The sequence below is a fragment of the Mesoplodon densirostris genome, chromosome 14 (assembly GCF_025265405.1).
Source record: "Mesoplodon densirostris isolate mMesDen1 chromosome 14, mMesDen1 primary haplotype, whole genome shotgun sequence".
Lineage (NCBI taxonomy): Eukaryota > Metazoa > Chordata > Mammalia > Artiodactyla > Ziphiidae > Mesoplodon > Mesoplodon densirostris.
The window spans coordinates 73714358-73735174 of record NC_082674.1 but is presented as its reverse complement, the minus strand read 5'-3'; the positions used below and the strand labels follow the sequence as shown (position 1 = coordinate 73735174).

Sequence of the window (20817 nt, the reverse complement as noted above, 5' to 3'; positions counted from 1 at the left end):
GGCTTGTGGGGAGAAGGGGATTGTTAATATAGGAGGTAGGAAAGTACTTCCTTTAGGGAAAAAATTAGAAGAGTTTAAGCATTTATGTACGCCACCTAGATGTTACTAAAGAGTCTTTGGAAAGAATGTAGGGAAAAGATCATTTTAAAGCCAGACCAGGGCGTGAAGAGTTTCCTTTCTTTTCTTATTAAGGGCTGTTGACTTCCTCCCTCAGCCCAAGAAAGTGAAAGTTTTCTTCCCTCTGTGGAAACACAAAGAGTGCTGAGTGCTCCATCCTGCCCCACCTAATCCTTTTATAGCACCTGAGCTCTCTCCCTTGTAATACTCCTGTGCAAGTTTAAGATCGGGTTTCTCCATCATTTCACAAGCTTCGCTACTAAAACCTCTGTTTCACCTTTTTTCTTCCTCGGTACCTCCCTGGTCCCCTTAAAAAGAAATTATACACATGTTAAGCTGCTTTTTGCTGTTCTGCAGCTAACTGATGCTCTGTTCATTTTTTTTTAATTGGATAGTTTGTATTGATATATTTTCAAGCTCACTGTTCTTTCCTTTGGCAGTGTTACTCCCATCCACGATATTTTTCATGTCCGATTTGTATTTTTCATCTCTGGATTCCAGTTTGATTTTTTAAAAATGTCTTTCATTTCTCACTTCATCATGCCCATGCTTTGGGAAATATGGAATATATTTAAAATAGCTGTTGTATGTTCTATAATCTGTCTCATTCTTGGCATTGTTTCTATTAACTGATTTTTTTTTCCTTCTGGTTATGCATCACATTCTTCTGCTTGTTTTCATGCCTGGTGAGTTTTTTTTTTAATTATTTATTTATTTTTGGCTGTGTTGGGTCTTCGTTTCTGTGTGTGGGCTTTCTCTAGTTGTGGTGAGCGGGGGCCACTCTTCATCGCGGTGTGCAGGCCTCTCACTGTCGCGGCCTCTCTTGTTGCGGAGCACAAGCTCCAGACGTGCAGGCTCAGTAGTTGTGGCACATGGGCCTAGTTGCTCCACGGCATGTGGGATCTTCCCAGACCAGGGCTCGAACCCGTGTCCCTTGCATTGGCAGGCAGATTCTCAACCACTGCACCACCAGGGAAGCCCGCCTGGTGAGTTTTTATTGGCTGCCAGACGTTGCAGATTTGACATTGATGGGTTCTGGAGGTCTTGGTTTTGGTTTTTCTTTAAATATATTTAGGCTTTGTTCTGAGATGCAGTAAGTTTACTTGGAAACAGTTTGATCCTTTAGAGCTACCCTGTTGAAAATAGTAACCACTAGCTACATATGGCTATTTGAATTTGTATTAATAAAATTAAATAAAATTTAAAGTTTAGTTCCTCATCTGTATTCTGTATATTTCAAATTCCAGCATCCAGCTTGCATCGGTCGTTCAGTAGTAGAATTCTCGCCTGCCAACATCCACACGTGGCTGGTGGCTACTATATTAGACATCCATATAGGATATTTCCATCATTGCAAAAAGTCCTGTTGGACAGACCTGCTTTAGAAGCTTACTTTTAAGCTTTGCTAGGTCCAAAATAGTCTTTATTTAGGGCTAATTTGACCCCATTACTGAGGCAATACCTTTCTGAGGACTCTATTCAATGTCCAGTGTATTAAGAGTTCTTTCTACTCTGACTGGTGAGAACTCTATTCTTGGCCCTGTGTAGGCTCTAAGTACTATTCTGCCTTCTCCTTTTTGGTGTTTTTGTCCCCAGGGCTCAATAGTTTTTTTTACACACATACACTGATCAGTATTCAGCCAAAGAATTGTGGGGAATCTTCTGCAGATCTCTGGAGCTCGCTCTCTCACTGCACCTCTCCCCTCTCTCCACAAATTCTAGCCATCTTGGCCTCTGCAAACTCTGAAGTCTGTCTTCACAGTTCACTGAAGTGACCAGACTCAATCTGGATTCCCCTTCCTTGTGCTGAAGCCTAAAATTTCCAGGCACTGAGCACTCAGGACTTAACCTTATCTCCTTTCTCTTAGGGATCACTCTCCTGTACTACCTATCGTCCAGTATCTAAAAACCATTGCTTCATGTGTTTTGTCTGTTTTTAAGATGTTTAAGGCATGGGGATAAATCTGGCCCATGTTACTCCATCCTGGACAGAAGCAGAAGTCAACTAGCTCCACTAATCATCCCCATCAGAAGGGGTTTGCAATTCAGAAATTGCTTCAGCCCGAGGGAACTGTCAGTGCCTGGGCCCTGAAGCAGAAGAGGTCCCTGAAGCATGTGCTGGAGGAACAGTAATGAGGTCATGGGGCGGGGGGGGCAGAGTGGAGAGGAGAAGAGCTTGGGATGACAGAATGTTACTGGTGTGTCTGTTTCCTATTGCTGCTGTAACAGTTTGACCCAAATGTGGTAGCTTTAAGCAACACCAATTTATTATCTTACAGTCCTGGAGGTTAGAATCCAAAATGGATCTCACTGGGCTAATACTGAGATGTCAGCAGGGCTGCATTCCTTCTGGAGGTTCTAGGGGAGCATCTGTTTTTCTTGCCTTTCCAGCTGCTACAGGCTGCCCGCTTTGCTTATGAGCTTGTGGTCCCCTTCTATCTTCAAAGCCAGCGATGGCCAGTCATCACTCTAACAGTGACATTCCTGTCTCTCCTTTACTTTTTCTTCTTTTTTCTTTTTTTGCTGCACTGAGTGGCTTCTGAGATCTTAGTTCCCCAACCAGGGATCGAACCCAGGCCCTTGGCAGTGAGAGTGCCAAGTCCTAACCACTGGACTGCCAGGGAATTCCCCTCTACCTCACTTATAAAGACCCTTGTGATTATATTCGTAGCCACCAATTAGCCCAGGGTTATCTCCCCACCTCAAGGTAGGTTGATTGGCAACCTTAATGCCCCCTTGCCATGTAACAGAACATTCACAGGTTGTGGGGATTAGGATGTGGACTTCTTTGGGGACCATTCTTCTGCCTACCACAGCTGGAGACTTGTTAGGTAGAGAATTTGGCTTTACTCTGTGATGGGAGGTAACTAGAGCGTGTTGAGCACAGGATGGATGTGATCTGGCTTATGTTTTAAAAGGCTCATTCCAGATATAGTTAGAAGAACAAACAGTGGGGAGGCATAGGCAAGGGTAGAAACAGAAACAGGATTCACTGAAGGATTGCATGTGGAATGTGAGGTAGGAATTAAAAATTACTCCACCAGCAATGCACAGGGTTTCCTGCATTCTACTAAATACTCGGTGCTACCCACCTATCTGCCATTCTGATGGGAGCAAACTTGCATTTCTCTGATTTCTAATAAGTTTGAGCATCGCTTTATGCACACATTATCTTTTGGGGATTCTCCAATCTGTGAATTATGTCTCTGTATCCTTTGCCCATTTTTCTAATGGGTTTCCTTTTTCCTTGTTAATTCATAGTTGTTCTTGTTATATTTTAGCTATAAATCCCTTGTCAGCTTGGACAGCACATTTCTCCGTCTTCTGAACTTTGTTTACAATTTCTTTTTATGTTTGAATTTTATTTTATTTATTTTTTTATACAGCAGGTTCTTATTAGTCATCAATTTCATACACATCAGTGTATACATGTCAATCCCAATCGCCCAGTTCATCACACCACCACTGCCACTGCCCCGCCGCTTTCCACCTTGGTGTTCATATGTTTATTCTCTACATCTCTGTCTCAATTTCTGCCCTGCAAACTGGTTCACCTGTACCATATTTCTAGGTTCTACATATATGCGTTAATATACAATATTGGTTTTTCTCTTTCTGACTTACTTCACTCTGTATGACAGTCTCTAGATCCATCCACCTCTCAACAAATGACCCAATTTCGTTCCTTTTTATGGCTGAGTAATATTCCATTGTATATATGTACCACATCTTCTTTATCCATTCATCTGTCAGTGGGCATTTAGGTTGCTTCCATGACCTGGCTATTGTAAATAGTGCTGCAATGAATATTGGGGTGCATGTGTCTTTTTGAATTATGGTTTTCTCAGGGTATATGCCCAGTAGTGAGATTGCTGGATCATATGGTAATTCTATTTTTAGTTTTTTAAGGAACCTCCATACTGTTCTCCATAGTGGCTGTATCGATTTACATTCCCACCAACAGTGCAAGAGGGTTCCCTTTTCTCCACACCCTCTCCAGCATTTGTTGCTTGTAGATTTCCTGATAATGGCCATTCTGACTGGTGTGAGGTGATACCTCATTGTAGTTTTGATTTGCATTTCTCTAATAATTAGTGATGTTGAGCAGCTTTTCATGTGCTTCTTGGCCATCTGTATGTCTTTGTGGAGACATGTCTATTTAGGTCTTCTGCCCATTTTTGGATTAGGTTGTTTGTTTTTTTACTATTGAGCTGCATGAGCTGTTTATATATTTTGGAGATTAGTCCTTTGTCCGTTGATTCATTTGCAAATATTTTCTCCCATTCTGAGGGTTGTCTTTTCGTCTTATTTATGGTTTCCTTTTTGTGCAAAAGCTTTTAAGTTTCATTAGGTCCCATTTGTTTACTTTTGTTTTTATTTCCATTACTCTAGGAGGTGGATCAAAAAAGATCTTGCTATGATTTATGTCAAAGAGTGTTCTTCCTATGTTTTCCTCAAAGAGTTTTATAGTGTCCGGTCTTACATTTAAGTCTCTAATCCATTTTGAGTTTATTTTTGTGTATGGTGTTACGGAGTGTTCTAATTTCATTCTTGTACATGTAGCTGTCCAGTTTTCCCAGCACCACTTATTGAAGAGACTGTCTTCTCTCCATTGTATATCCTTGCCTCCTTTGTCATAGATTAGTTGACCATAGGAGCGTGGGTTTATCTCTGGGCTTTCTAGCCTATTCCGTTGATCTATATTTCTGTTTTTGTGCCAGTACCATATTGTCTTGACTACTGTACCTTTGTAGTATAGTCTGAAGTCAGGGAGTTTGATTCCTCCAGTTCCATTTTTTTCCCTCAAGACTGCTTTGGCTATTCGGGGTCTTTTGTGTCTCCATACAAATTTTAAGATTTTTTGTTCTAGTTCCATAAAAATGCCACTGGTAATTTGATAAGGATTGCATTGAATCTGTAGATTGCTTTGGGTCATATAGTCATTTTCACAATATTGATTCTTCCAATCCAAGAACATGGTATATCTCTCCATCTGTTGGTATCATCTTTAATTTCTTTCATCAGTGTCTTATAGTTTTCTGCATACAGGTCTTTTGTCTCCATAGGTAGGTTTATTCCTAGGTATTTTATTCTTTTTGTTGCAGTGGTAAATGGGAGTGTTTCCTTAATTTCTCTTTCAGATTTTTCATCATTAGTGTATAGGAATGCAAGAGATTTCTGTGCATTAATTTTGTATCTTGCAACTTTACCAAATTCATTGATTAGCTCTAGTAGCATCTTTAGGATTCTGTATGTACAGTATCATGTCATCTGCAAACAGTGACAGTTTTACTTCTTCTTTTTGAATTTGTATTCCTCTTATTTCTTTTTCTTCTCTGATTGCTGTGGCTAGGACTTCCAAAACTATGTTGACTCATAGTGAGAGTGGACATCCTTTTCTTGTTTCTGATCTTAGAGCAAATGCTTTCAGTTTTTCACCATTGAGAATGATATTTGCTCTGGGTTTGTCATATACGGCCTTTATTATGTTGAGGTAGGTTCCCTCTATGCCCACTTCCTGGAGAGTTTTTATCATAAATGGGTGTTGAATTTTGTCAAAAGCTTTTTCTGCATCTATTGAGATGATCATATGGTTTTTATTCTTCAATTTGTTAATATGGTGTATCACATTGATTGATTTGCGTATACCGAAGAATCCTTGCATCCCTGGGATAAATCCCACTTGATCATGGTGTATGATCCTTTTAATGTGTTGTTGGATTCTGTTTGCTAGTATTTTGTTGAGGATTTTTACATCTATATTCATCAGCGATATTGGTCTTTAATTTTCTTTTTTTGTAGTATCTTTGTCTGGTTTTGGTATTAGGGTGATGGTGGCCTCATAGAATGAGTTTGGGACTGTTCCTTCCTCTGCAAGTTTTGGAAGATTTTGAGAAGGATAGGTGTTAGCTCTTCTCTAGATGTTTGATAGAATTCACCTGTGAAGCCACCTGGTCCTGGACTTTTGTTTGTTGGAAGATTTTTTTTTTCTTGCGGTACACGGACTGCTCACTGTTGTGGCCTCTCCCCTTGCGGAGCACAGGCTCCGGATGCGCAGACTCAGCAGCCATGGCTTACGGGCCCAGCCGCTCTGCGGCATGTGGGATCTTCCCTGACTGGGGCATGAACCCGTGTGCCCTGCATCGGCAGGCGGACTCTCAACCACTGCGCCACCAGGGAAGCCCCTGTAGCATATCTTAAAATCTGGTAAGGCAAGTCTCTGTGCTTTTTGTGTTTATATGTCCAAATTTATTTAGCTCTTTATAGATCTTTATTCTTCCATATGCATACAAGATTTCTTTTGAATGGCAACTGAAATACTAGGTCAAAGAGGCCCCCAATAGACTTCTTCTCCCTTCCTGTCCTCAAAATCCTAGAGAAGTTAAAGTGAGACTCATAGGGCCAAATCTTACCTATTGCATTTCTTTCCTTCTCAGTCCCTCTGTTAGAGTGAAGTTTAATGTGCTAGTGGGTTATTATATACATTACCATTATTTTACCCTCTGTCAATTTCAAATATGTTATGTTTTATAGTTTTGTTAGTATTTTCTTTTTAATTTTTTTTAAATTTTGTTTCACCAGGTCTTAGTTGTGGCAGGTGGGCTCCTTAGTTGTGGCACATGGACTCCTTCATTGTGGCATGTGAACTGTTAGTTGCGGCATGCACGTGGGATCTAGTTCCCTGACCAGGGATCGAACCCAGGCCCCCTGTATTGGGAGTGTGGAGTCTTAACCACTGCACCACCAGGGAAGTCCCTTTAATTTTTTTTTAACTTTGTATTTTGAAAAAGTTTTAAACATATAGAAGTTTAGCAAAAATAATACACTGAACAATTTTTTATCCTTTCCCACCTAGAGTCATTAACGTTTTGCATATGTTACTTTCTCTCTGTATCTATCTCTCGCTAGATAATTTGAAAGCAAGTTGTAGATATGATCCTTTACCCCTGTGTCAGCATGTTATCGCCTGAGACCAAGGACATTCACTAATATAACCACAATACAATTATTCCAATCAGGGGATTTAACAGTGATGCAACATTATTATCTAATAAACCATCCATATTCAAATTGTCCAGTTGTCCAAGAAATGGCCTTTGTAGTACATTTCCTCCACGTTCCAGCCCACCCCACCTCCCACTTCAGCATCATTGACTACATTTGGAAATCATGTCTCTTTAGTATCCTTTAATCTGGAGCACTTTCTCAACTTCTCTTTGTCTTTCATACATTGACATTTTTGAGTTCAGGTTATTTATTTTATATAATGTCTCTCAATTTGGGTTTATCTGATTGTTTCCTCATGATTAGATTCAACTTATGCTTTTTTTTTTTTTTTGCGGTACACGGGCCTCTCACTGTTGTGGCCTCTCCCGTTGCGGAGCACAGCTCCGGACGCGCAGGCTCAGTGGCCATGGCTCACGGGCCCAGCTGCTCCGCAACATGTGGGATCTTCCCGGACCGGGGCACGAACCTGTGTCCCCTGCATCGGCAGGCGGACTCTCAACCACTGCACCACCAGGGAAGCCCCAACTCATGCATTTTTGAGAGGAGTGTTTCCCTTTTAAATAATCAAAGAGGAGGAACCAAAGAACAGAATAAACTCACTTTTACTCATTTGAAGGTAGTATTGGATATTCAGTTGATGAGAAAAAAATTCATCTTCAATTTCCAAATCTAAGAAATAGGTATTTGTTATACTAACAACATTTGAGTAACTACTATGTTTAGGATACTACAGTAGACCCTGGACTCTGTTCTGTTACAGATTAAACACTGATATTCAATCACGAATATGGATAAACAAGGTTTCAAGATGATATCTTTAGAAATCTCCTGTCAGTAAATGATTAGGGCTTGATGGGGTGGAATTGTAAACTCATAAAAGATAACTCCAGTACCTAAATATTAAATAAATACATTCTAAAAGGTGGGTAAGTGCTTTCATTCACAACTGTGGAGTGGGTTCCAGATCTCAAGTTGCTGCTAGAGCTTCTTCAGTAGTTCACTGTTCTGTAACAAGCTCTGGTCCCTTCTGCCATCCTGGTCAACTCTGCTTACCAAATTCCTGACCATCTTTCAAAGCCCAACCCTGATGTAGGCCCCCTCCTTTCACAACCTTTCCAAGCCCCTCCCTCCATGTTGCATGCTCATCTCTCTAAGCAGATTGGGCATTGGTAATAAAAAGTACTGTTTCTTTATTGGACATCTTTTTTTTTTCTTTAGTTTTTTGTATTGTGGTAAAGTACATGTAACATAAAATGTAGCATCTTAGCCATTCTTAGGTGTATATTTCAGTGTATTAAATATATTCATAACGTTTGCTGTCATCACCACCATTTATCTCCAGGACTCTTTTCATCTTGTAAAATTGAAAGTCTATACCCCTTAAACAACAGCTCCCCATGGCAACCATCATTCTACTTTCTGTCTCTATGATTTTTTTTTTTTTTCTTTTTTTTTGCGGTATGCGGGCCTCTCACTGTTGTGGCCTCTCCCGTTGCGGAGCACAGGCTCCGGACGCTCAGGCCCAGCGGCCATGGCTCACGGGCCCAGCCGCTCCGCGGCATATGGGATCCTCCCAGACCAGGGCACGAACCCGTATCCCCTGCATCGGCAGGCGGACTCTTAACCACTGCGCCACCAGGGAGGCCCTGTCTCTATGATTTTGACTTCTAGGTACTTCATGTAAGTAGAGTCAAACAGTATCTGTCTTTATGAATTATTTCGCTTAGCATAATGTGCTCAAGGTTCATCATGTTGTAACATATTGCAGAATTTCCTCCTTTTTAATGCTGAATATTTCATCATATTTATATACCACATTTTGCTTACCTGTGATCCATCGATGGACACTTGAATTGCTTCCACATTTTAGCTATTGTGAATAATAGCTTATGTTATTTGTACATGGGTGTACAAATATGTCTTCAAGACCCAGAAGTTGGTTTGCTGGATCGTATGGTAATTCTATTTTTAATTATTTGAGGAACTGCCACACTGTTTTCCACAGCAGCTGTACCGTTGAACATTCCCACCAATAGTGCATAAAGGTTTGAATTTCAGGCTTCCCTGGTGGCACAGTGGTTAAGAATCCACCTGCCAATGCAGGGGACACGGGTTCAAGCCGTGGTCTGGGAAGATCCCACATGCCGCAGAGCAACTAAGCCCGTGCACCACAGCTACTGAGCCTGTGCTCTAGAGCCCACGAGCCACAACTACGGAAGGCTGCATGCCTAGAGCCTGTGCTCTGCAACAAGAGAAGCCACCACAATGAGAAGCCCATGCACCACAATGAAGAGTAGCCTCCACTCGCTGCAGCTAGAGAAAGCCCATGCACAGCAATGAAGACCCAATGCAGCCAAAATTAATTAATTAATTAATTAATTTTAAAAAGGTTTTAATTTCTCCACATCCTCAACAACACTTGTTATTTTCTGTTTTTTTAAATAGTAGCTATCCTAATGGTTGTGAGGCCGTATCTAATTGGTAGCTGTGATCTGAATTTCCCTAATTATTAGTGATGGTGAGCATTTTTTCATGTAATTGTTGGCCATTCATATATCTTCTCTGGAGAAATGGCTATTCAAGTCCTTTGCCAAATTTTGAATTGCATTATTTTGTTGTTGTTGAGTTTCAGTTCTCTGTATATTCTGGGTATTAGTCCCTTATCATATATATGGTTTGCAAATATTTTCTCCTTCTGTGGGTTGCCTTTATACTCTCAAGTGTCTATTAATGCACAAAATTTATATATTCTCATAAGTTCCAACTTGTCTATTTTTTCTTTTGTTGCCTCTGCCTTTGGTGGCATATTCAAATCATTGCAAATCCATCAGGAAGCTTTTGCCTTATGTTTTCTTTTAAGAGTTAGAGCTTTAGGTCTTATATTTAGGTCTTTGATCCATCTTGTGTCAGTTTTTGTATATGGTATTAGGTAAGGGTCCAACTTCATTCTTCTGCGTGTGGATATCCAGTTTTCCCAGCACATTTTGTTGAAAAGGCTACCCTTTCCCCCACTGAATGGTCTGAGCAGTCATAGGTCTATTCAGATTTTCGTTTCTTCTTGACTTAGTCTTGGTAGGTTTTGTGTTTCTAGGAATTTGTCCATTCAGCTAGGATATCCAATTTGTTGGCATACAGTTGTTCATAGCACTCTCTTATAATACTTTTTATTTCTGTAGAATCAGTAATAATGTCCCCTTTCATTTCTGATTTAGTAATTTGAGTTTTCTTAGTCCATCGAGGTAAAGTTTGTCAATTTTGTTGCTCTTTTCAAAAACTACTTTTGGTTTAATTGATTATACTCTATTGCTTTTCTGTTCTCTACTCCACTTATCTCTGCTCTAGTCTTTATTGTTTCCTTCCTTCTGCTAGTAATGGGTTTAGTTTCTTCTTCTTTTTCTAGTTCATTAAGCTGTAAAGTTTGTTGATTTGAGATCTTTCTTGTTTTTTTTTAATGCAAGTATTTATAACTATAAATTCCGCCCTTAGTACTGATTTTGCTTCATCCCATAAGTTTGATATGTTGTATTTTTGTTTATCTTCATCTCTAAGTATTTTTTAAAATTTCCCTTGTGATTTCTTTGATCCATTGGTTGTTTAAGAGTATACTGTTTAATTTCCACAAATATGTGAATTTTCCTGTTTTACTTCTGTTGTTGATTTCTGACTTCATCCCATTGTGGTCTGAGAAGATACTTTGTATGATATCCATACTTTGTATGATATCCATCTTTTTAAATCTACTGAGACTTAATTTGTGGCCTAACATATGGTCTATCCTGGAAAATGTCCCCTTGAGAAGAATATGTATCCTGTTGTTGTTGGGTGGAGTGTTCTGTATGTGTTTGTTAGCTCTAGTCAGTTTATTGTGTTGTTTAAATCCTCTGTTTCCTTACTTGTGTCCTGTCTGGTTGTTCTCTCCATTATTGACAGTTCAGTTTTGAAATCTCCAACTATTATTGTACAGCTGTCTATTTCTCCCTTCATTTCTGTCAGTTTTTCCTTCATTATTTTGTTAGTGTATTATTAGGTGTGTAAATGTTTACAGTTGTTTGGGTGGCTTTTTTTTTTTCCCAGAACACCTAGCAGAGTGTTTGACCTTCAGTAATTATTTCTTTAATCCATTAATAATAAATTAAACGTTTTTGATAATAATGATAGGCAGGACTAAGTAGAGAAGTTCTATTATTTTCTGCCAGGTGATGAAAGGTAACATCTAGTAAATTCCTTTTAATAAAAAGACTTTTGGAGAATCTGTAGAACATGCAAACCCTTCCACAAAGAAAATGTAAACACTGAGAGGTGGAAGGCGATTTTACTTTATATTTTTGGCATCATCACCATGAAATTTCATTAAAACAAACATTGCCATGAAATTAGTTGAAATTCCCGCTGTATTCACTTGTAACAATTTTTTCCCCAAGCAATCAAGTTGAAGAAACGTCTCCACTACTTAAAGAGGGACCTGCAAACTATTTTTATTCAGCTGTCCCAATGGGATTTTCTCTTAGTAAATCTGCTACTCAGGTATCTGCTATGCGTATGGATTCAAAAGTGGATGATCACTTAATGCAAGGGACTGAGAAAAGCAAATTGGAACCAGTGACTCAGTTATTTCAAAACACCAAGAAAATAAGATTAGAAGACACAAACCAAGAAAACTTTACAAGGAGCAAAGATACTGGCACAGGATCTCTTTCGGAGAAAGCCTTGGGTTCAGTGGTGTATGTTAAAGAAAGTGATGGAATAGAACGTGAGAATGGACTTGAGGATATGGGGAGGGGGAAGGGTAAGCTGTGACAAAGCGAAAGAGAGGCATGGTCATATATACACTACCAAACGTAAGGGAGATAGATGGTGGGAAGCAGCCGCAGAGCACAGGGAGATCAGCTCGGTGCTTTGTGACCGCCTGGAGGGGTGGGATGGGGAGGATGGGAGGGATGGAGATGCATGAGGGAAGGGATGTGGGAACAGATGTATATGTATGACTGATTCACTTTGTTATAAAACAGAAACTAATAAAAAAAAGAAAAAAAAAAGAAATGATAGACGTGGAATGAAGTTATTTGTGTATGTTACCAAAGAAACCAAAAATTGCTTTTGACTAAGAGGGCCTGTTGAATGAGAACTTAACCTTATTATGAAAACCTAACAAAATGAAGGAAGACGATTGCTTATTTTTCACTATTTATGAATCACTGTAGATTGCACTTTTTGATGATACATATTCAGAAAAGTTGCTTTAGAGAGAAGAAGCTTTCCAAAATTCAAAGAAGATTTCTCTGGTATTACATTCTGTCCTTGTTAAAAAATCAGAGTTTTTGTGTAACAGTATTTAAATGGCACCAAAACATTTTAATTATAATGTATTTCTCTAACAAGTGATCAAAACCCCAAAAAACAGTGCCCAAACAATTTGACATCACTATTTCACATGATTTCTGGTGTACTGATTTTGTATGTTGAAATTCCAGTTAGGGATTTTGCTTTAGAATACTTTATCTTCTTGCATTTTTTCCTGTCTGTTCTGTTAAAGATCACTGGCAGCTAAACTCAAAGACCAGTAAATTACGTACCTTGAGAAGCATTTCACATTTAAATCATCCTTTTAAAACTTTTTTTTCACCCACGTGGAATTCATTTCAGAGTTCACAAAATAGTTTTTACTAAGTGTAATAATTTATCTTGCAGATGTTACCATTTTATACCACCAATATTTAATATAAGAAAACAGCCTAGTTGTTAAAAAAATTCTTGTTTTGTATATATCAGTTTGCCATTCTTATTAAAACATCTAGTAGTTTGAAACAGCAGTATTGTCCCAAGTAATGTAAGCTGAAGTTAAAAACCATTTGTGTCTGGACGTATAGTGACCTATAAATATTTCTATTATGTATGTTTTGAATATTTTCCTATACTTTAATATTTACTGGTGATCTCTAATGCTCAATTGAGTAATCTCCTTAGTATTCATAAAGGAAAAAGGCATATTCAAAGAGGAAAAGGCATCTTTTTTCAGGAGAAGAAATATTTTGTAAATCAGAAAAAAACCAAACAGATGTCACGTATTTATACAATTAAAAAAAAAACACATTGAATGGGATGTAAGCCACTAAGATAATGCTCTTTATCATTTATAGAACATAATTCTTTGGGAGAGAAAAAAATACACAAATCATTCATTTGTTCACCTAGCCTGGCACTGTGCTTGGTGCTCAGGATACAGTGGTGAGTAAATTGCCACTACCTTCATAATGCTTACTGTCTGTCTACCAGGAAGGTAGAACATCAGACAGTAATTATATAAGATACAAATTGTGATGTGCCATGAAGAAAAGTTAAATTTCAGAGAGACAGAAGAGGAGACATAACACATACACTTGACTTTTAATCGTGGGAACTAGGAAGGCTTCTCTGAGGACGTGACGAGTATAGTTTTTGCAGGGACATGGTTGTCCAAGTGAGGTGATGGTGATGGCAGAGGTATATTGAGAAGGGGACAGAGTCCAGGTGAAGTTTGGCAGGACAGACTGATGGTCTTGAAGTGGGAAATGAGGAAAATGAAAGGATTTCTTTTTTTTTCCTTTTTTTTGAAAATGCCCTTTATTGCATAGGACGCTTCTATTGTCATATGATGTTAGACTGAGGGCCGGTCCCTTCATCCTCCTTCAGACCACGGCATTCTGTCTGCTACTCTCCCGAGGGTCCTTTCTTCTCCCTGGAAGGGATAAAGCAGATGAGGTAGAACAGGAAGAGACAAGCAGCACTCCAAGCTCTGCTGGTCAGGGTTACCCTCCAGCATTGCCTTAAAGCTCAGAGCCACACACACCACAGGGAGCTTGGCTCCAGATCAACTACCACGCAACGGAGGTTCTGGAACATTTCCATATCTCGGGGGACCTCATTTCCACGTGACTCTCTTTCATATTCCCCTTTGTCACAGAAGGCTAGGTCCAGTGGTCCGGGTGAGATCTCGGCTCAGGCCCAAGGCTCTCAGACCTCAAAGTTCTGGTCCTGCAAGGGCCCCTGTCCTCTCTTGAGACCACTCCTGGCTCTCTCTGCCGAGAAGGAGCTGCTGGCAGTACGTCCTCTAAGAGTTGAGGTCCATCGTGCAGACCCTGAGAAAACGCCTAGGAAAAGGCTCCACCTTCTTGTTGACGTCAACAGAGGTCAACGCCTTTGGTAGTGCTGGGTGTGTCCCATTGGATGCAACTGCAGAGCCATTAGGTCAACCAGCACATGTGTGCGGCCCCTTCCCTTAGACTCCTCTGGGCCCTCGTGACATAGGCTCAGAAGACTGCCAGCCTCAAGCCTTACCTCTTCCAAGGGACGGCCACACCGTCTTCCAGGATCTTCTGTCCCATGAATCTCAGTTGCTGTTTGCAACTCAAAGGAGAGAAAAGAGCCTGCCTGCGGGGTCTCTTTGGGCTGGGGCCTTCCCCCGTGGGCTGCTCTCCCTCATTCTCCTTTTCTTCTTGCTTCTCTTCCTCCTCCTCCTCCTCCTCCTCCTCCTCCTCCTCCTCAGAGGTGCTCCCGGATTCCACATTGCCCATCAGCTGGGCCATGGTGAGATGAAAGACACGGCAGCTGAAGCCCTCCAGGACGCCGCCCTTCACGTGCTGCTGGAGGATCTCCAAGGTGGGGAAGACCCGGCAGCAGGCCATGCACCTGAAGCCGGTCTCCATGGTCACCATCCAGTCCGGTGTCTTGGCCCTGGGTCTCTCCTCGACGGCAGGTGACCCTGATGGGCTGCCTGGCTCTGCCCTTTCCTCATACTCTTTCTCCTCCCCAGTGGGCTCACTGTCAGACAGGAGGCTTTCGGTGAACACATCAGAGGGGCACGTGCCTACTGTGCACGCATCCTCAGGAAGGGTCACTTCTTCTATCGTCAGCTGCTTTTCAGGCAACTCCAAGGGTTTCTTTGTCTTCCAGGAGACAGCGACACCCTTGTTCACTTGTACCTGCATGTAGTATATTTTCATGCCCCTTTCCTCTTTGTCTGGGTGCAGATCGTTCTTACAGGGTGAAGAGGGCGAGGAGGAGACACAGTGTGATGGGGGAGCGGTCTCCCCTTCTTCCTGAACCTGGGCTAGGGGTGCTGTAAGCCAGGCAGTGTCTCGAAATCTCCGCATTGCTGAAAAAGGAAATTAAAACCATAATAACATGCATGGGCCGTGCCGGAAGCTGAGGGAGCAGGTGTGGTAGACGAGAGAGGGACATTTGCATGACGTAGCTATGTCGTGAGCTTGGTGTCTGTTGGCCGTAGGATGGAGCGGTGTATCTGGTGTCATCTGTGGGCTTTTCATGTGCGTGGGGTGGATACTGGAGCGGTGTCTGTATACAGGGGTGTGGAGTATGGTGGTGAGGGCTGTGGTATGTGAGGGATGCGGCTGGATGCGTGTATGACAAGGAGTGTGAGTTTGGGAATATCGGTGGTGCATTCCTTGTGGAATGGGGCTGTGGTGCTTGGGGCTTCTGTGTGCTCTCAGAAGGGCTGTGCCTGGAGGGCAGATGTATGTGTGAGCTGTGTGGACCTGAGCTGGATGGTCCTGCTCTCAGGCTGGAGGTGTATGATGCAGAACTCTGTCCTTCTCTGGAAGCAAAGGCAAAGGCAAAGACAATGCCTACATTTTCCTCTGAAGATGCTTCATCTGGTCCCTCTTCCCTCCACCTCAAGCCCAGACCTTTCCGGCCCCTGCTCCTTGACTTCCCCACCATGGTACTACCAGTATTCACACCGCCCCCCCAGACTCAGCTGGCATCCACTCCCTCGGAACAGCTCAGCCATCCTGCCCAGGCTCTTCCACAGAGCCCTCATCACCTCTGATGACCCTGGATTTCCTCTCAGCCTCCCTGGGATCTGTGTGCCTCCTGCCTCACAGCCAAGCACCCCCTCACCTGAGGAGCCCCGCGCCCTTACCAGCGTAGCTGAGCTTGAGCGGAGTAGAAGTACAGAAGAAGTATTTAGAGGCAGAGGAGACCTCCCCTGACCCTGGGCTGCAGCCTTGGGCCACCACAGTGGATCCAAGCCGAGGGGGATCCTCTTGTGACTTCGAGATTCCTGAGGGAGGAATGAAAGGCTCAGGGTGGGTTCATCAGTCCTCTGTCCACAAATATTTACTGAGTGTGTGACACGTGTCAGGTGCAGTGAATACACACAGTTGAGAGTGTGGTTCCCAGTGGATCCTCCAGGATTTAATTCCAATCAATACTTATTCTCTCACTGTCTAGTTGGTAATGTAGGCCTTGGTGGTGACTGTGAGTGTGTGGGAAGAGTGAGTGATGTGTATCAGTTAAGTCTGTGGTAAGTGTGGGGTTGGCATGGGGAGCACAGTGCAGATGTGTCTATCTGTGTCTGTGGCCTTTGTGTGCATGGTTTCTGTTCACAAGTCAGGAATTCTGGGACATGTAACTTTTCCTCCTTACATGGTGTGGCTTGTATTTATGGTGCGTGTTCATTCATTCATTCACCAAGATTCAGTAAGCAGCTGCTCCTGTGTATCCGGCACTCTTCCATTGTTGTAGTCTTTGGTAACGCTGCACATTCTAGTAGGGGAAGACACACACTAAACAAAACTACAATAAATATATAATACATCAGCTGGTGGTAAGTATATAAGGGTTGCCAGACTTAGCGAACAAGAATACAAGGCACCCAGTTAAATTTCAGTTTCCGATAAACCCAGAATAATTTTTTAGTGTAAGTATTCCCATGCAGTATTTGGCCTGACTTAGTTTTAGTGTGAGTATGGCCCATACAATATGTGGGACATACTGATACTGAAAAATTACTTGTTCTTTATCTGGAATTCAAATTGAACTGGATAGCCCATATTTTCTCTGGCAACCCTGACATGGGTTAGTGAGACTGTGGTTTACTGTGGTTTGTACAAAGCGGGTCTGGCATTACTCAAGAATGTGTTACAAGTGTGGTGTGTATGACACGTGACTGGTTCTTACAGAGGTATTTAGCGATGGCTGAAGTTAGCTGTGTTTGTGCGAGAGTTGAGGAGATACATATATATATATAGTGTGTGTGTGTGTGTGTGTGTGTCCTATATATAGTGTGTGTGTGTCTATATACATATCTCATCTCCAGCGTTTGGTGTTGGAGGAGAGGATTGTGATACAGGTGGGTTGTATGAGAACGTAGTACAGGAGGGATCCGTGTATATACCTCCATGTGCTGTGTGTGGTTTACTAAGGAAGTTATATGTGGTGTGTGTGATATTTTTGCTGTATCAGAGTGTACATGGGTATATGAGTTACTGTCTCATAAAACACCCCTAACAAGAAATCTGTATACACTCTTACGTACACCGAGTGTCAGCCAGGTCCAGGCAGGGTGACAAGAACTTTACCACGCAGACTTTATATCTGGTAAGCACTCTACCCCCATTCATCCCGCACTTCTCTGCACTACCACACACACACACACACACACACACACACAATCTCACACACCCACACACACACAGGAACATAGAGCAAAATATTCTGAATGGTCAGGGGCAGTCATTGCCTTCCCCAGCCTGTCCCAGCCACTGCCTGAAAATCTGCCTGCTGTCTAGAGCTCCATTCCCAGGGCCCATCCTACAGTCTCCAGGGCCCTGGGCCTGGTAGGAGCTACTGGGCTCTAATCTGGGGCAGAGGCCTCTAGCTGGAACAATGGGGTGACCACCCCTCTCCCAGGACAAGCTACTCGCCTACATTTAATGCACGCAGACACCACGTGGCCCGTGGCTCTCAGAGCTCCCCCCAGGACCCTGAGGCCATTTCTCACCCCCGCCCACGCGGTCTCAGTCTCTGGAAAACCCTTCCCTTCCCTTGATCTCCTTTGGGAAATTCTTCCTGTTGAAGGAATAAAACCTCCTTGCTTTCAATATGACACCATCCCTAGACAAACAATCTTCTTTCAAAGTGCATTCCACTTGTCAAGATATTTTTCAACAGGGCCTTCAACTCATGGGGCTTCTCTTTCCACTTTGGTAAAAGAGGCCAAGCAACTCATGGGTCTCTCTCAGCATCCTTGCATCCTTCACATCCCCCACCTCATGACCCCAGGGAAAGATCCAAGAGCATAAGAGAGAAATCGGGGACTGAGAAAAGCTGCACCTCTAGGTCTGTGCAAGCAGGATGCAGCCTGCTGTGAGTGCGACAAAGCTCCAGGCCCAGCTGCCCCAGGAGAGAGTCCTCAGACCAGCGGAGCTGACCTCCCATCTCCCAGGGGTCATCTGGCCGTTCTGTGCCGTCTCACAGCACAGGGACCCTCCGGATGGATACGGCAGCATCAGTGAGACAAGGTCTCTCGCTCCCTGCTTCACAGGTGACACGTTCTCAGTCCCCCGCTTCCTAGAGAAGGTTCAGTTGGGCAGAAACCCATGTGCCCCAGACAAGTTGCCCCCCACATACCTCCTCCGTGCTCGGCAGTTTCCTGGGACTCTTCATTTTCCAGATGTTTCCTCTTTTGTCGCCGTTCCATCGTACCAACTAGAAGTCTCCCTTAGAAGATGCCTCAAGAGATGTCCAACTCCTCCTCTTCCCTACAGGTTGGCCCTTGTTGGCTCTTGGGCAATCCGTTGAAATGATTCAATACAAACAAAAATAGTCAAGTCTCCTAAATGGCTGAAAAACTTGTGCCACTTAGTGAACCAGCAGTACTGCCTAGTGCTCACCAGGGCTGTTATGTTTGCAAGGTTGCCAGGCGCACAGCGGAATTCTGTGACCTCAGTGCTGACATCAGAGCATTCGGTGGACCTGGGTTGAGCACAGTGTCTGCAATAGCACAGGCCCCATTTTCAAGAACAATTCCTTTTTCCCAGCCGAACCTTTCCCGTGAAAGGGAAAGGTTCATACCATATCTATTATAAATTGTATCATACCATGTCTATTATAACATTCACATTTTGATTGGAGATCTTTGAATGTCTTTTCTAGAGAGATTTAATATGAATATTTTAAATGGTCTCCAGTTTCCCTGTGGATTATTGACATTTTAAACTCTGCACTTCAATTTTCCCTCAATACGTGTAATTTTGTCACGGCTATTTCTGTACTTAAAGATGAGGAACTATATAATTGATTTCTTCATTTTTTCCCCATCTCTTGCCAAGGTACTGCATTTGATTGTGTCTTGCGAATGAGTGAAAAATGCTAGTCCTTGAGTCAGGACATTGGGCCCTTTACCAAGTAACTCAACCTATCTGGGCTTCAGCTTCTGTACGTGCGATCAAGAGGCTTGGACTAGCTGACTTTTCAAATGCTGTGTTTCTTTGATTCACTCTCACTTACTGATCTGCTCCTTAAGAAGAGGGTCTGTTCTCATAAAGTAACAACAGTCTTTTCCTAACCTTGGGTTGGGCAGAGTTTAACTGTTCGTACTCAGTCTGTTAGTTATATTGCCTTCTACGTATGCTTAGCTCTAAATAATTTATATGGCTCTTGTGACTATGTTTAGATCTTCTTTTTTTCTTATTTTCTTTTACAGTTTCTAATTTGTTATCGCCAGTGTAGAGGAGCCTGACTGATTTTTAAAATGTATTGATCTTGTATGTGTGTGCCTTGTTGAACCGTCTTATTCGTTCCTGCTAGTTTATCTGTGGGTTCTTTTGGGTCTCCTAGATAAATGAGCATATTAAATGTAAATAATGTGTTCTTTGGATAAAGTTTATTTTCTTGCATCTATATATATAGAAGCAATATGTTGAATTGATTTAAATATTTAAATACTTACATACCTGTTATCACAATCTAACATTCTTTATCTTATTTTCTTTCAATCAATACTATGTTTTCAAGATTTATCCACGTGAATCCATATAGATCTAGGTCTTTGATTTTTGACTGCTTGATATTATTTCATCACATGCATATAGCATCATTTATTTTCCATTCAAGCATTATTGGACAATTGGATTGTTTCCCTCCGTTCTCTAGAACAAACAACATTTCCTAGAATATCCCTGAAGATGTCTGACAGTCGAGAAGGGCCAGGCTGCCCGAAGGATTGCTACTTGCTTTTAGCCACCTTCCAACAGGCCGTCTCCAGCCAGCAATTTGAAGCACAGCTGAAATGAAAACTGCCCCAAATGTGAAGATCTTAGGAGCTTCCTAGAAGGTGGGAGGTTAATGATAGGCATCCTGCTGGGATCCCAGGGGAGTCTGAGCTGGCCTGAAGCTCATCTTCCTCCTCCACCTCTCAAGAGAAATGTGGAGGAAAGAAGACTTCAAAAACTGTGAGCAGGCAGAGGGAGAGAGATTGGGGGCCGAAGCTGTAACTGAGGTCTTGGAGTGGGCTGTGAGCACGCAGAGCCTCTAGAGAGCCAGGCTCTGCCTTCTGAGAACTTCTCCCCTAAGGCTGCTCATAATTCACGTGATACCAGCCATATAGAGCCGACTTGGCCCACACTGTCACAGAAAGCCTTACCAGAATCTCTTCTTCTTCATACACTCTTGTGTCTGTTACTTGGTTATTGCCTTTGGTACTCCACTGATGTGAACCACAGTCGCCAGGGGATGGAGGACACTAGTGACCCATCTTGCTCTGTGGCCTCAGTCCACAGCTTGAGGGTAAGGGTAGAGGCCAAATGAAGGTCAAGAAGGAAAGATGGAGTTTGAAGAGAAGACCTGAGTTAAGGGTGTCTTCTCAAGTCTTGACGACTGAAATGTAGCTCCAGTACCTGAAGTCCTGCTTGT

The 20817-nt window shown here is 42.3% G+C and overlaps 1 protein-coding gene across 1 annotated transcript; it reads left to right on the top strand.

Annotated features, from left to right (window-relative positions):
- The first annotated feature begins 2088 nt into the window (after positions 1-2088).
- C14H2orf15 (chromosome 14 C2orf15 homolog) lies at positions 2089-13406 on the top strand. Its single transcript, XM_060116975.1, has 3 exons — positions 2089-2246; positions 11547-11875; positions 13399-13406. Exons 1-3 carry the CDS (start codon positions 2089-2091, stop codon positions 13404-13406), a joined length of 495 nt encoding a protein of 164 aa, XP_059972958.1.
- Positions 13407-20817: the final 7411 nt, after the last annotated feature.

Coding starts and splice junctions, on each gene's coding strand:
- C14H2orf15 (XM_060116975.1), top strand. CDS start 2,089: ATGTTACTCCATCCTGGACAGAAGCAGAAGTCAACTAGCTCCACTAAT. Junction 2,247..11,546: donor AAGCATGTGCTGGAGGAACA/GTAATGAGGTCA, acceptor TTTTTCCCCAAG/CAATCAAGTTGAAGAAACGT.